General features: G+C 45.8%; 1 protein-coding gene across 1 annotated transcript in view; it reads left to right on the forward strand.

Moving 5' to 3' along the window:
• LOC125034640 (heterogeneous nuclear ribonucleoprotein Q-like) overlaps positions 1-15,000 on the forward strand; it is an 89,125-nt gene that overhangs the window by 32,336 nt on the left and 41,789 nt on the right. Inside the window, exons 7-11 of the mRNA XM_047626542.1 lie at positions 3,868-4,008; positions 4,205-4,361; positions 5,727-5,839; positions 9,151-9,300; positions 9,414-9,556. Of these exons, the coding sequence (XP_047482498.1) occupies positions 3,868-4,008; positions 4,205-4,361; positions 5,727-5,839; positions 9,151-9,300; positions 9,414-9,556 (704 nt within the window). The remainder of the gene's footprint in view (positions 1-3,867; positions 4,009-4,204; positions 4,362-5,726; positions 5,840-9,150; positions 9,301-9,413; positions 9,557-15,000) is intronic.

Genomic DNA, 15,000 nt, shown 5'->3' on the forward strand with positions numbered 1-15,000 from the left:
TATAATACTTAACAAAGATCTAAATGTTAAGATGATCTGAATAATTTTGGCAAAAAAGAAGAAAACTATTTCGAGTGTGTGTTCATGATTTTTGCCAGTCTTTTTTGGTCTGGTGGACATACTTGCAAAAAGCAAGGTATTTCCTTTGCATATTAGGCACATGTAATAGTGCAGAGGGGAAGACAAGATCTTTCTGGAGTTGATGCTTAATTGTATGTGTTGTTACTATAACTGATGGGCTGAAGTTGATATGTTGGACAGTACTCTTCAAGTGCCAGTCAATCTGATTGGAAGTCTTTAACCCCTTGGTGACGGGTGAAGAAAAACAAAAAAAAACTCTGCGCTCTGGCGATCAATGGCAACACGCTGACTTTTGAGTGCGGGACTTTGGTACATCAAACTGAATCTCTGCCTCAAAGCGCTACGGCGTGCCGTACAGCCGCATGCCAAATTTCGAGCGGTTTGGTATGACGTCTAGAGACTTGACCTGTCGTGAAAGGGTTAACCCCTTCCCAACGGGTCACGCCGTGTGGTGTCAAAACAAACTGTTCAATCTTTGGTTTGCGACTGTATGCCGTGGTAGCGCTCCAAAGCGCTGAGAGCCGGTGATTCGCTTGATGTAACGTGCTCCCGTACTCAAAGTCAGTGCATTGCCATTGATCTCCAGAGTGTAGAGTTTTTTTTTTTCTTCTTCTTCTTCACCTGTCATCAAGGGGTTAAGAGTTCTCCAGGGGGAAAGCTCACCATGTTGAGTCTTTTCAGCTCACCTCGCCCACAATCCTATGGTACTTTTTTGCTAAGTGTGGTCAAGCCCCTTTTTCACTATATATTCATCCTCTTGATGGTATGTGTAACATACTTACAAATGACCAAATACAAATTGTATTTGTGACAGATGGGTGTGTGCATAAAGATCACACTAATAGAAGTCATGTATGTACTGAGCAATATGTGGTGCTGTCTGAGTGTCATAGACCCTGCTCATCGTGACTGCTAGCCAAAAATATCTTATTGATATTGATGTTTGATGTCCATTATTGTTCATAGCAATGCCATTGCCACATTATATTGATGAGAATGGTAAATAGAGAACTTGGAAAGTTGAATATCTTACTTGTGCTGAAATTTCCCTACCCATACTTCAATAGATAATTACATTTCAAACCTACAAAGAGCAATTTTTAAATGTCTGCTAAATTGAAGGCTTGTATTGTTGACTTAAAGGCATGTATAGACATTATGATGAAATGGGAATTGAGAGGAAGATAATGCATTTTTAAATTTTCATAAATAAAGGTTATATGAGAGCAATTAGTGTAAGAAACAATTATCCAGATTCAGATTAAATATATTTTCAGTAAAAATTAATGCTTCTTCAAAATTGGTAATTAAAAAGTTAATGCTCAGTTGTTTTGTATCCAACTACAGAAGACCATGTTTAAAGTATAAAATCCTTTATCAGTAGTACTAAACTTTTAGGTAACAGAAAATTAGCTAGACCACAAATATATTATATACAAGATTTTTCAGGAGCTGAAAGTTCAGGTTTCCATAGTAATGGTTTATAGCTTTGCATAAAACAAACAAAAATTATAAGGAAAAAAGTTCATGTGCCTATTAGCGTTTGCTGTTTATATGAGTATTTACACACTCATATAATAAAGTTTTTAGATAATGGTTTTATCCACCTTTTTAAAAACTATACCACCAAACTTACTTAAATATCAAAATATAATGTTTGGTGTTGGTCTTCAGAAACTCATTTTTAAGATCTCTTAGAACAGATAATGTTTCAAATGAAACCACCGTAGTTAAATCATTGAAAACATGAGAGAACCAAACACACCACTTATCAATATGATTTTTTTCTCTCTATTGGTATTTTTTCAATCATACTATGCAATATGATCATTTTTTTAAGTTCACTTTTTTAATTGATTCCCCTTGAAAGTGGAAAAAAGCCTCCTACCATATAGTTATCATAAAAATATAATGCACTTCATAGTAATGTAATGAGTGACTAAGGGAAAGTAAAGAAGCATATTTTGTGCATGCAAATAATTTTTATACCTAACATTAGATTAACCCAATGCCGACAGGCATGACGTGTATGTACATGATATGCCCACTGTGATTACTTGTTTGATTGTTTTTACACATAGATGGCTACACTTGTACGAAGTCACCAATGAGCCAGTTACGAGTACTGCCTGTCTCGCCCATTTACCCTTTTCTTTGAATGTAAATATTTTATGTTATCTTATTTTGCTGTTACTAATGTTTATAACATTATAGTAATTATAATGTTTATAATAAAAATAACACCATCGATATTCATAGCACTAGTAAAAAAAGATCTACTAACTGACTCCTTTATGGCTAAGCACTAGCAGAGCCATCTATGTGCAGAGACATTTCACAAAAATATAGAAAATGAGCACGGCATTTTCCCCCTTTTTTTTATTCATTTTCCCCGGCGGCATTGGGTTAAAGGTGAGTTTTGAATGTAAGTGAAGAGGATGTAGACATTAATTTTAACCCAAAACAAGTGTAATATAAAATGTATTTGCTTGCGCATCATGCTTTATTACTGTTTATGGATGAGTGAAGCTGTCAGTGTGATTTTTAGTTGTATTTTCCAATGCAATGTTATATGTATCCTGTCACAGTACTACAGTTCAATTCATTGAAGAAGGTAGGTGGTTTGGTTATGTAATGCTAGAAATTTTTTAGTGAGTATTATAATTAAGTAGACTTTTGTTTGGTTTGAAATGGTATGTGTTCCTATACTTACCTTTGCACAGTTTTGATCTCCGTATTTTTGGTTCATTTGGGGACAGCATTTAGCCCAAACATAAAGAAAGGCTTAAAGAATGTGGTTTCTTAAAGTATGTTAATTATTGTAGTCATCTCTAAAGAAATAGATCTAAGGCTCCTTTTTGGTGGATTGTATTTCTTATGTACTACTGAAAGGTTGTAACACAAGTCATGTATTCTCTGTTTAAAAAAGGATTGACTAGTTTTTTTGTCTTCTAGTCTTCCGAGTAACATCATTATTCAGTGAATCTAATCCCCATGGTTGGTGAGGGATTTTCGAAGCTGTCCATCGACACTGACAAATACATATGTATGTGCATGTGCCTGTGCATTTTAATCACATTTAACTCACATTGGACCATACCACAAATCAGACCACACTACACTACGCATAATACATTCTTACACACAGTCTCTACAGTGTGTTTGCCAATGTGTGTGTGTTTGTTTTGAATTAAAAGAAGTTAAGGTATTCTTGCTTTACATTAAGCTTGCAGCCATTACATAGCCAAATCTCCAACCACTTTGGCTCAGATATTAACAAGAAGTTGAGATATGTATAACAGCAAAGAAATAAGCCCAAATCCTCAAAAAAAGAGAGGAAATATTAATTGTAATAAAAGAATGATAATAGTCCACAGTGATTTGTGGAACTTCGTGAAATGTATTATTAACAAGCGTGACAAGTATTAATGCCTTTGTTTTCAAATGATCCAGGAAGTTTTGTTACTCCTTGACGATGATCACAAGCCCTCTTTCTCTATGGTTCTGGGGGGTGGGGGGACTAGATTTTGAATGACAACTATAAGTAGTAAAAATCAATGAAAGAAGTAGAAGATACCTTGGCAGTATTGTATCATTAAACATACAGTTCAGCAGTAACGAACTGTGCTCACTCTACCTGAACTATCCTAAACTCTTCTTTATATAAGAAATTCTCCTTCAGAATGCAACACAGTAGTTGTAGTTTGCTGTAGTATTTGCAAGTAAATATTAAGGCCCAAATCAGTTGTCACTGATGCCAAGCAGGTATTTTTTTCTTTTTCACAGCTTGATAATTACAATGTCAGGGAAAATGCTGCCCTGAAAGTTAATATTAGCATTCCTAATCTGCGGCTGTTTGTGGGGAACATCCCAAAATCAAAGTCTAAAGAAGAAATTATGGAAGAATTTTCAAAACGCACAGGTAAAGTGAGAGCGCTCAAATGTTTGTTTGTACATCATCATTATCATGAGGTATTCCTCCGAAAAATGCAGGCTTGCCCCTTTTCCTCAGAGGAATACCTCTCCATTTTCATTACCGAATCTACTTGTCTTGAGGGCTGTGGAGTTATTTCAGGGTTCCAAGTAGATTCACTTTTAAAACTTAATTTATGCCCATATACAGGAATCGTCATATCTTTTGCAGCTGAATGAATATGAAATTCAGCGCGGCAAAAAATTAGGGGTCACTATTTCATACAACAATCATCGATTGTTCGTAGGAAATATCCCCAAGAACAGGGAGCGACATGAATTATATGAGGAGTTTGCAAAGCACGCACGTAAGTTGACCTTTGTGTCACAGGTAGTCAGTGGCTTGTGGGTATGTCAGTCCTAGCTGTGCGTTCTGTCACCATTGACTTGGCAGCTTCTTACACTAAGAATGTGTTTTAAGTGGTCCCCTCTACATTATAGATTTGTAAAGCTAGACATTTCCACAATATAACTGGCTCTAAACATGGTTGCTTGATGGTGCATCATACTCACTGCTCCCCCTGTGAACTCCCCTCCCCCCATTCCACACATCCTAAGTTTATATCTCCCATGGAATAATTTAGTATTAGCACTGTTTGATGCTGTGCTGAAGCTATAGCATCCTTACCTGCAGCAGCTGAAAGGGTTTCAGTCATAGGTTTTTAATTTATCCATTATCATTGTTTTTTTGTTTTTTTTATTATTATTATTTTACTTATAATTTTTTTGTGGCAGTAATTTTTCCAGTTGCCTGGTGACACATTGGCCACTCTTTGTTTTTCCTTGTTGCAGAATCAACATCATTGCCCTGACTCCATCTTGCAAAGTCTTACCATATGGCAAAGCTGGAGGTATTGCTCAGATATTAAGTATACAGAAAAAAAAGAAAAGAAAAAAAAAAGTAAAAAGTAAATGCAACCTCAGAGCATTGAGAATGTCATATGGTATGGCCTTGCCTTCTTATACCTGATTTGCTAGTGGTGTTGCTTGCATGTAATTTTATAGCAGTGATGGCTAATTTGGTCCTGTAAAACATACACTAACATGAGTCCATACAGCCCCCTTCCCTCTTTTTTATTTTATTTATTTTTTATGTATTAATTTATTTTTAGATATTTCACTGTTTGTTCATTTAATATTTACTTTTGACTTCTTTGTTTATATCTTTATGTTTATACATTTACAATGATCAATTTCAAGTCTTTATTTATTATTTATCATTATAATAGTTATAATTTTTGTGGCTGTGATTTTCCTTATGTTCTATCAATAATGTTTCTCTCAGTTTCATTTATGTATATTTATTGTTATTATTATTATTATTATTATTATTATTATTATTATTATTATTATTATTATTAATATTATTATTATTATTATTATTATTATTATTATTATTATTATTATTATTATTATTATTATTATTATTATTATTATTATTATTATTATTATTGTGTTATCTATTTTTTATATATGTATTTTTTTTATAGGTGCCATATGTTTAGATTTAGTTAATGATTGATACACTCTTGCATAGACCTAACACAAAATTGATTAGTCACGAATGCTCATGAAACATTTTTTAGTAATTTAAGAATCGTTAATGAGATACTGCATTAGAAATCTAGATACAAAGTTCTTGCTTAATTTATTTTTCCATGTTTGCTTAACAGCTGGTTTGGTCGAGGTGATAATTTACAGTTCTCCAGATGACAAAAAGAAAAATCGAGGCTTCTGCTTTTTGGAGTATGAGTCACATAAGGTATGTTTACAGATGTTTGTCAAATAATTTGAATATGAGAAAATTTTGCTTTATGTGTGTCTTACAACAAATGATAAATTTTTTCTTTATTCATTTTGTAATCAATAGAAAATACAAAATATTGAAGAATTAATGCAGAGGAGGGGTGAGGGAGAGAGAAGTAGGGTGAGGAGCGAGAGACGATTTAGAGAGGGGAGAGCTAGGGAAGATTTTACGAGCGAGAGAGAGAGAGGGGAGGAAGAGAGAGAGGAGAAACGGGCGAGAAGAGAGAGTGGTAGATAGAGAGAGGGAGAGAAGAGAGCGGAGAGGGAGAGGGAGGGGAGAGAGGAATGAGAGAAGGGGGAACGAGAAGAGAGAGAGGGAGAGCAGGAGACGACGAGAGAGGGGAGAGCGAGAGGAGAGCGCGAGAGAGAGAGCAGAGAGAGAGAGCGAGAGGATGAGAGAGAGATGCGTGGGGGAGGAAGAGGGGAGAGATGAGAGGAGGAGAGCGAGAGAGAAGAGAAGAGAAAAGAAGCGCAGAGAGAGCGATAAGAAGAGAAGAGATAGAGAGATGAGAGAGAGAGAGAGTTAGAAGCGGAAGAGGCGATGAGGGAGGTAGGCTTTAAAAGCGAGAGAGAGAGAGAAGCGAGGGAGAGAGAGAGAGAGAGAGAAGAGAGAGGCGATGGAGAGAGCGAGAGCATGAGAGAGAGGGAGAGATGAGAGGGGAGAGCGATTGGAGAGAGAGAGGGAGAGAGGAGAGGAGGATGAGAGCGAGGGAGAGGGCGAGGGAGAGAGGGAGAGAGGGAGCCGGGCGACGGGAGCGAGGAAGGGGGAAAGAGGGGGGGGAGGAGGGAGAGGGGGAGAGGGGGAGAGGGGAGAGGGAGAGGAGGAGCGCGGGGCGAGAGGGGGAGGGGAGAGAGGGAGAGAAGGGGGAGAGACGGGGGGCAGACGGGGGGGAGCGAGGGGGGGATGGGGAGGGGCGGGGGGCAGGTTTGGGGAGACGAGAGGGGGAGGAGGGGGAGGAGGGGGCGCGAGTGGAGCGGAGGGGGGGAAGAGGGGGAGGGAGGAAGGGGGGAGAGGAGAGTAGAGGAGGTGAGAGAGAGCCGAAGGCGGAGAGGGAGAGAAGGGGAGAGAGAGGGAGGGCAGGGAGGGTAGAGAGAGGGGAGGCGAAAAGGGGAAATAGCGAGAGAGGCGGAGGGAGGAGGGAGAGCGGGGAGGGAGGGAGGGGCGGGAGAGCGAGAGGACGAGACAAAGAGAGAGAGAGAGAGAGGATGAGAAAAGAGGCGAGAGAGAGAGTCGCGAGAGAGAGAGAGAGGGGAGAGAGACGAGGGAGAGGGGAGAGCGAGAGAGAGAGGGAGAGCGATAGAGAGCGAGAGAGAGCAGAGAGGAGAGCGAGAGAGAGGGAGAAAAGAGCGGGGGCAGGGGGGAGAGCGGGGGGGAAGAGGGGGAGAGAGGAGGGGGGAGAGGGCGGGGAGACGCGGGGAGAGGGGGAGAGAGGAGGGGAGTAGAGGGAGCGGGAGACGGGGGGAGAGGGAGAGGGAGAGAGGGAGAGGGAGAGAGAGAGGGGAGCGCAGGGGAGGGAGGGAGAGAGGGGAGTAGAGGAGAGGGGCGAGAAGGAGAGCGGGGGGAGACGAGCGGGGGAGCAAGCGGGCGGGGGGAGAGGAGAGAGAGGGAGAGAGCGCGCGGGCGAGGGGAGAGCGAGGCGAGGGAGAGAGGGAGCGGCGGGCGTGGAGAGCGGGCGGCGAGGGGGCAAGAGAGAGAAGGGGAATGGTGGAGAGCGGGAGCGGGGGGCGGGGAGGGAGAGAGCGGGCGAGAGGGGAGAGAGGCAGGGAGAGGGGCGCAGAGGGAGAGGGGGGAGAAGAGAGGGCGCGCGCGAGCAGAAAGGACAAAGGGGGAGGCTATGGGGGAGGGATCAAATAATTAAGAGGACGGAACGAGGGGAACGGAGGGGAGAAAAATAGAAAAGATAACCCGTAGAACAAACTCCAAAAAGCCATGACGAAGAGCAGGAGAGCGGGCGAGAGGGCAGAGAAGAGAGGTGAGAGTAGAGAGCGGGAGAGGGAGGAGAAGAGAGCAGAGGGCGAGAGACGGGAGAGAGAGCGCAGAGAGCGAGAGGGGAGCGAGAGAGAGAGAGTCGCGAGGGAGCAGAGAGTGAGAGCGGGGAGAGTGCGAGGGAGAGAGTGGTAGGGAGAGAGAGGGGGCGAGTGAGGGCGCAGGGATCGGAGAGAGGGAGCGAGGGATAGACGAAGAGAGAGAGCGCGAGCGAGAGAGTGATGCGAGCAGAGATGGGAGAGAGAGATGTGGACACGACGAGCGAGTCGAAGCTATGGGAGCGAGAGCGGATGTGCGAGCGCGAGAGGGCGCGAGATGTTCAGAGCGAGCGGGCGAGACTAGCGCGAGAGCGACAGGGGGCCGCACGGGGGGAGAGAGAGGGGGAGAGAGGGGGAGCGCGACGGGCGCGAGAGGGGGCGACAGGGAGAGAGCAGGCATCGCGCGCGGGCACGCGAGGGCGAGACGCGGGCGCTCGGGACGTGGAGGTCGCATCTGTCTCAGCGCGCGAGCTCGAGGCGCGCTTCTCTCGCCGTCTCTCTCTTTCACCTCATCTCTCTCTCTCTCTCCTCTCTCTCCTCTCTCTCTCTCTCTCTCTCTCTCATCTCTCTCTATTTCTCTCTCCTCAATTTCTCTCTCTGCTCTCTTCAATTTCTCTCTCTCTCATATCTCTCTCTCTCTTTATCTCTCATATCTCTCTCTCTTTCCTCTCCCTCTTCTCTCTCTTTTTCTCTCTTTTTTCTCTCTTTTTTTTCTCTATCCTCTTTTCTCTCTTGTTCTTCTCTCGTTTCTCTCTCTTTTTCTTCCCTCTTTCTCTCTCTTTCTCTCTCTATTTCTCTACTTTTCTCTCTCTTCCATCTCTGTCTTTTGTCTCTCTTTCTCTCTCTCTCTCTCTCTCCTTCTCTCTCTTCTCTCTCTCTACTCTCTTTCTCTATCTCTTCTCTCCTCTCTCTACGTCTCTCCTCTCTCTATCTCTCTTCTCTCTCCTCTCTCTCTCTTCTCTCTCTCTTTTTTCCCTCTCCTCTCTCTTCTCTCTTCTCTCTCTCTCTCTTCTCTTTTTTTTTTTTTTCCCTCCCCCTCTCTCTCTCTCCGCTCTCTCTCTCTGCGCTTCTCTCTCTCTCTCTCTCTCTCTCTCTCTCTCTCTATCTCTCTCCTCTCCCCTACTCTCTTTTTTCTTCCCTCTCTCTCTCTCTCTCTCTCTCTCTCTCTCTCTCTCTCTCTCTCTCTCTCTCTCTCTCTCTCTTTCTTGTATATTTGATAAGCAATTTGAATATTTTAAAAATAATTTTTCATTTTTCTTTTTCTAGGTCAAAGTTTTATATGTAAGGAATCTGACGCAAGTGACGACAGAGGAGATGCTTAAGGATAAGTTTGATGAATTTGGGAAAGTTGAACGCGTGAAGAAGATCAAGGACTATGCATTTGTGCACTTTGAAGAGAGGGAAGAGGCAGTAAAGGTAAATATTTCTTTCATGATTTCCCCTTAGATGAAATATTGTAATGAGGAGGATAGTATTACTTAGAAAAATAAGAACCATCTGAAACATTCTTTTTTCTTTAATGTCTACAGGCCATGGAAGCATTACAAGGAAAGGACATTGGTGGTGCCTTAATGGAAATCTCTTTGGCCAAACCGCCATCAGATAAAAAGAAGAAAGAAGAAGTTCTACGCAACAGAGAAAAACGACTTATGCAAATGTTAGCACAGATAGGGTGAGTATGGATTCACCTTCATCCTTTTTTGCTGTGTCCGGTTATCGTGGGGTCGTATACTTTGCGTTGTTGTTTACCTGAGGCTTTGGTCGGTGTTTGGGATATGTGGGTAACTCCGATAGTGGTTGTATGAGGCCCCTCCTGGTGTCTGTTTGGGGGGGAGATTAGGTGTGGCTCATTTCTTGGTCTGGTGGTGCATTTATGTAGAGTGCGGAGGATTTGGGGGTGTGTGGGTGAGGTTTGTCGTGTTTTTGTAGGGTGTTGGGTTTGGTGTGAGTGTGGGTGTGGGGGTGTGGGTGAGGGGTTTATGTCTATGGGACGTGATTGGTGCGGGTATGTTGTGAGGGAAGTGGTGTGTGTAGAGGTTTGTATGTGGGTGTGTATGTCTGATGTGTTAGTGTGTGTGTTTGTGTGTCGTGGGTTTTGTTGTGTGTGGTTGTGTGTGTGTGTGTGTTGTGTGTGTGATGTTAGGGTGTGGTGTGTGTGTGTTTATTGTGTTTGGAGGTGGGTGTGTGTGTGTTTGTGTGTGTATAGGGAGTGTGTTGGTGGGTGTTGTGTGTGGTGTTGAGTGTGGTGTGTGGTGTGTGTGTGTCGGTCGTGTGTGTGCTGTTGGTAGTGTTAAGTGTTGTGTGTGTGTGTTGGGTGTGTGTGTGTTGTGTGTGTGTGTGTGTGTAGTTTGTGTGTGTGTGGTGTGTGTGTGTTGTGTGTGGGTTGTTATGGTCGTATTTTGATGAGTGTGTGTGTGGGTGTGGTGTGTGTGTTGTGAGGTTTGTGTGGGTGTATGTGTGTGGTGGGTGTGAGAGGTGTGGTGTGTGTGTTGGAGAGTGTGTGTGCGGTGTATGTGTGGGTGTGTGTGTGGGTGTGTTGTGTTTGTGGTGTTGTGCTGTGGGTGTGGTGTGTGTGTGGTGTGTGTGTGGGTGTGGTGTGTGTGTATGGTGTGTGTGGGTGTGGTGTGTGTGTGGATGTGTGTGGGTGGTGGTGTGTGTTGTGTGGTGTGTGTGGATGTGGTGTTGTGTGTGGAGTGTGTGGGTGTGGTGGGTTGGTGTGTGCTGGTGAGTGTGTGTGGTGTGTGAGGTGAGTGTGAGTTTTGAAGTGTGTGTTGGTGTTTGAGTGTGTATAGGTGTTGTGTGTGTGATGTGTGGTGTGGTTTAGTGTAGTGTGTGAGAGTCGTGTGTGTGGAGGTGAGTTTGTGGAGTGTGTGTGATTGTGGTGTGAGTGAGTGTGTGGTGTGATGATGTTTTGTGGTGAGTTTGTGGGAGGAGTGTGTCGGTGGGTGTGTGTGTGTTGCTGTGTGTGTGCTGTGTGTGGTGTGGGTGTGTGTGTGTGTGGTGATGTGTTTGTGGTGTGGTGTGGTGAGTGTGTGGTGTGTGTGTGTGTGGTGTGGTGTGTCGTGTGTGGGTGTAGGTGTGGTGTGTGTGTGTGGATGTGTGTGTGGTGTGTGTGTTTGTAGTGTGTTTGTTGTAGGTGAGTGCTGTGTGGTGTGTGTGGTGGTGGTGTGTGTGTGTGGTGGTGTGTGTGTGGTGGTGTGTGTGTGGTGTGTGTGTGTGTGAGTAGTGTGTGTGTGTGTGGGGTGTGTGTAGTGTGGGGGGTGTGGTTTGTGGGGTGTGTGGTGTGGGGTGTGTGTGGGGTGTGTGTGTGTGTGTGTGTGGTGTGTGTGGTGTGTGGTTGTGTGTGTGGTGTGTGTGGGGGTGTGTGTGTGTGTGTTTGTGTGTGTGGTGTGTGGTGTGGTGTGTGGTTGTTGGGTGTGTGGGTGTGGTGGGGTGTGTGTGGTTGGTTTGGTGGTGTGGGTGTGTGTGTGGGTGTGGTGTTGGTTGTGTGGTGTGGTGTGTGGTGGTGTGGTGGTTGTGTGTTGGTGGTGTTGTGTGTGGGTGTGGTGTGTGTGGTGGTGGGTGTGGGTGTGGTGTGTGGGGGTTGGGTGTTGTGTGTGTGTGTGTGTTGTGTTGGTGTGGTGGTGTGTGGTGTGTGTGTGTTGTGGTGGGGTGTGTGTGTGGGGGTGTGGTGTGTGGTGTGTGTGTGGGTGTGGTGTGGGTGTGTGTGTGGTGTGGGGTGTGTGTGTGTGGTGTGTGTTGTGGTGTGGTGTGGTGGTGTGGTGGTGTGGGTGGTGGTGGGGTGGGGTGGGGTGTGGTGTGGTTGGGGTGGGGTGTGTGTGGGTGGTGTGTGTGTTTGTGTGGTTGTGTGGTGGTGGGTGTGGGGTGGTGTGTGGTGGTGGTGTGGGGGGTGTGTGTGGGTGGTGTGGTGTGGGTGGGTGTGGGTGGTGTGTTGTGTGTGGTGGTGTGGTGGTGGGTGTGTTGTGTGTGGGGGGGTGGTGTTGTGGGGTGGTGTGTGTGGTGGTGTGTGTGGGGTGTGGTGGTGGGGGTGTGTGTGTGGGGTGTGTGTGTGTGTGGGGTGTGTGTGTGGGTGTGTGGGGGGGTGTGTGGGGTGGTGTGGTGGTGGGTTGGGGTGGTGGTGGTGTGTGGGTGTGGGGTGTGTGGTGTGGTGTGGGGTGTGTGTGGTGGTGGTGTGGTGTGGTTGTGTGGTTGGTTGGGGTGGGGTGTGGTGGTGGTTTGGGGGTGGGTGTGTGGTGGGGGTGTGTGGTGTGTGTGTGTGTGTGTGTGGTGGGTGTGTGTGTGGTGGTGGTGTGGTGTGTGTGTTGTGGTGTGTGTGGTTGTGTGTGTGTGGTGTGTGTGGTGGTGTGTGTGTTGTGGGGTGTGTGGTGTGGTGTGTGGGTGTGTGGGTGTGTGGTGTTGTGTGTGGTGGGTGTGTGTGTGTGTGTGTGTGTGGGTGGTGGTGGGTGTGGTTGTGGGTGGTGTTGTGTGGGTGTGTGTGTGTGTGTGTGTGGTGGTGTTGTGTGTGTGTGGGTTGTGTGTGGTGTGTGTGGGGTGGTGTGTGGTGTGTGTGTGGGGGTTTTGGGTGGTGGTGTGTGTGGTGGGGTGTGTGTGGGTGTGGGTTGTGGTGTGTGTGGGTGTGTGGTGTGTGGGGTGTGGTGTGGTGTGGTGTTGGTGGGGTGGTGGTGGGGTTTGGGGGTTGGGTGTGTTTGTGTGAGTGTGTGTGGGGGGTGGGTGTGAGTGTGTGGGTGTGGGTTGGGGGGTGGTGTGGTTTGTTGGTGGTTTGGGTGTGTGTTGAGTGTGTGGGTGGTGTTGGTTGTTTGTTGTGGTTGTGGGTTTGTGTGTGGTTGTTGGGTGGTGGTGGGTTGTGTGTGGGGGGTGGGGGGTGGGTTGGGTGGTGGTGGGGGGGGTGGTGTGGGTGTGGTGGTGGGGTGGTGGTGTGTTTGGTGGTGGGTGTGGTTGTTGTGGTGTGGGGTTGTTGGTGTTTGTTGGGTGGTTGTGGTTGTGGTTGTGTGGGTGGTGGTGGGTTGGTGGGTGTTTGTGTGGTGTGTGGTTGGGTGGTGGGGTTGGTGTGGTGGGGTGGTGGGGGGTTGTTGTGGTGGTGGTGGGGTGTTGTGGTTTGGTTGTGTGTTTGTGTGTGTGGTGTGTTGGTGGTGTGGGTGTGGTGGTGTTGGTGTTGTGGTTGGTGGGGTGTGGTGTTTGGGGTGTGTGGGTTTGTGTGTGTGGGTTGTTGGTGGTGGTGTGGTGGGGTGTGTGTGGTGTGGGTGGGTGTGTGTGGTGTGGTGGGTTGGGGTGTTGTGTTGGGGTGGTGTTGGGTGGTTGTGGTTGTGTGGTTGTGGTGGTGTGTGGGTGGGTGTGGGTGGGGTGTGTTGTGTGGTTTTTGTGTGGTGGTGTGGTGTGGGTTGGGTGGTGGTGTGGTGGTTTGGGGGGGTGTTGGTGTGGTGTTGTGTGTGGTGGTGGGTGGTTGTTTGGTGTGTGTGTGGTGGGTGTGGTTGTGTTGTGGGTGGTGTGGTGGGTTGTGGTGGGGTGGTGTGTTGGTTGGGTTGTTGGTGGGTTGTGTTTGTTGTGTGGTTGTGGTGTGGTGGTGTGTGGTTTTGTTTGTGTGGTGTGTGGGTGTTGTGTGGGTGGTGTGGTTGTGGTGGTGGTGTGGGTGTGTGTTGGGTGGTTGGTTGTTGTGTTGGGTGGTTGTGGTGGTGTGGGGTGTGTTGGGTGGTGGGTGTGTGTGGTGTGGGTTGGTGTTGGTGGGTGGTGGGTGTGTGGTGGTGTGTGTGGTTGTTGGTGGTTTGTGGGTGGTGGGTGGTTGTGGTGTTGGTGGTGTTGTGTGTGGTGTTGGTGGTGGTTGTGGTGGTTTGTGGTGTGTGGTGTGGGTGTTGGGGGTGTGTGTTTGTGTGTGGTGGTGGTTGGTGTGGGGTGTGTGGTTGGTGTGGTTGGTTGTGGGGTGGGTGTGTGGGTGTGTGTGGGGGTGGTGTGTTGTGTTGTTGTGTGGGTGTTTGTGTGGTGTGTGGGGTTGGGGTTGTTTGGTGTGGGTGGTTTGGTGTGGTGGTTTGTGTGTTGGGTGTTGTTGGTTGGTGTGTGTGGGTGTGTGTGTGTTGGGGGTGTTGTGTTGGTGGGTGGTGTGGTTGGTGTGGTTGTGTGGTGTGTGTTGTTTTGGTGTGGGTGTTGTGGGGTTGTGTGGGTGTGTGTGTGGTGTGTGTTTGGGTGTGGTGGTGTGGTTGTGGTGGTGGTGTGTGGGTGTGGTTGTGTGTGTGTGTGTGGTTGGGTTGTGGTGTGGGGTGTTGTGTGTGTGTGTGTTGTTTTTGGGTGGTGTGTGGTTGTGTGTGGTGTGTTGTGTGTTGGTTGTGTGGGTGTGGGTGTGTTGGTTGTTGGGTTGTGGGGGGGTGGTGGTTGGTTGGTGGTTGTGTGGTGTGTGGTGTGTGTGTGTGTTGGTGTGTTGGTGTGTGGTGTGTGTAGGGTTTGGTGTTTGAGTGGGGTGGTGTGTTGTGTGTTGGTGTGTGGTGGGTGGTGGTTTGTGGTGTTTGGTGTGTGGTTGTGTGTTGGGTGTGTGGTGTGTTGTGTTGGTGTGTTGTTGTGGTGGTGTGTGTTGGTGTGGTGGGGTTGTGGGGGTGTGTTGTGTGGTGTGGTGTGTGGGTTGTGGTGTGGTTGTGGGTTGGGTGGGTGTTTGTTGTTGTGTGTGGTGGTGGTTTGGTTGGTGTGGTGTGTTTTGTGGGGTGGGGTTTGGGGTTGTGGTTGGTGTGTTGTATCGTTATATTATATATATATTCATTATATATATTATATTTATATTTATATTATATATTCATATATATACTATATATATATTCATATATATACTTTATATATATATACTAAATATGTATATATATATACTTTATATATATATTCATATATACTTATATATATATATTTACTATATATATTTATATATATATTATATATTCAAATATATACTATATATATATATTTATATATATACACTATATATATACACTATATATATATATATATATATATATATATATATATATATTCATATATATATATTATATATATATATTCATATATATACTATATATATATTCATATATATACTATATATATATATTCATAAATAGACTATATATATTCATATATATACTATAT

Source organism: Penaeus chinensis, chromosome 18, assembly GCF_019202785.1.
Source record: "Penaeus chinensis breed Huanghai No. 1 chromosome 18, ASM1920278v2, whole genome shotgun sequence".
Classification (NCBI taxonomy): Eukaryota; Metazoa; Arthropoda; class Malacostraca; order Decapoda; family Penaeidae; genus Penaeus; species Penaeus chinensis.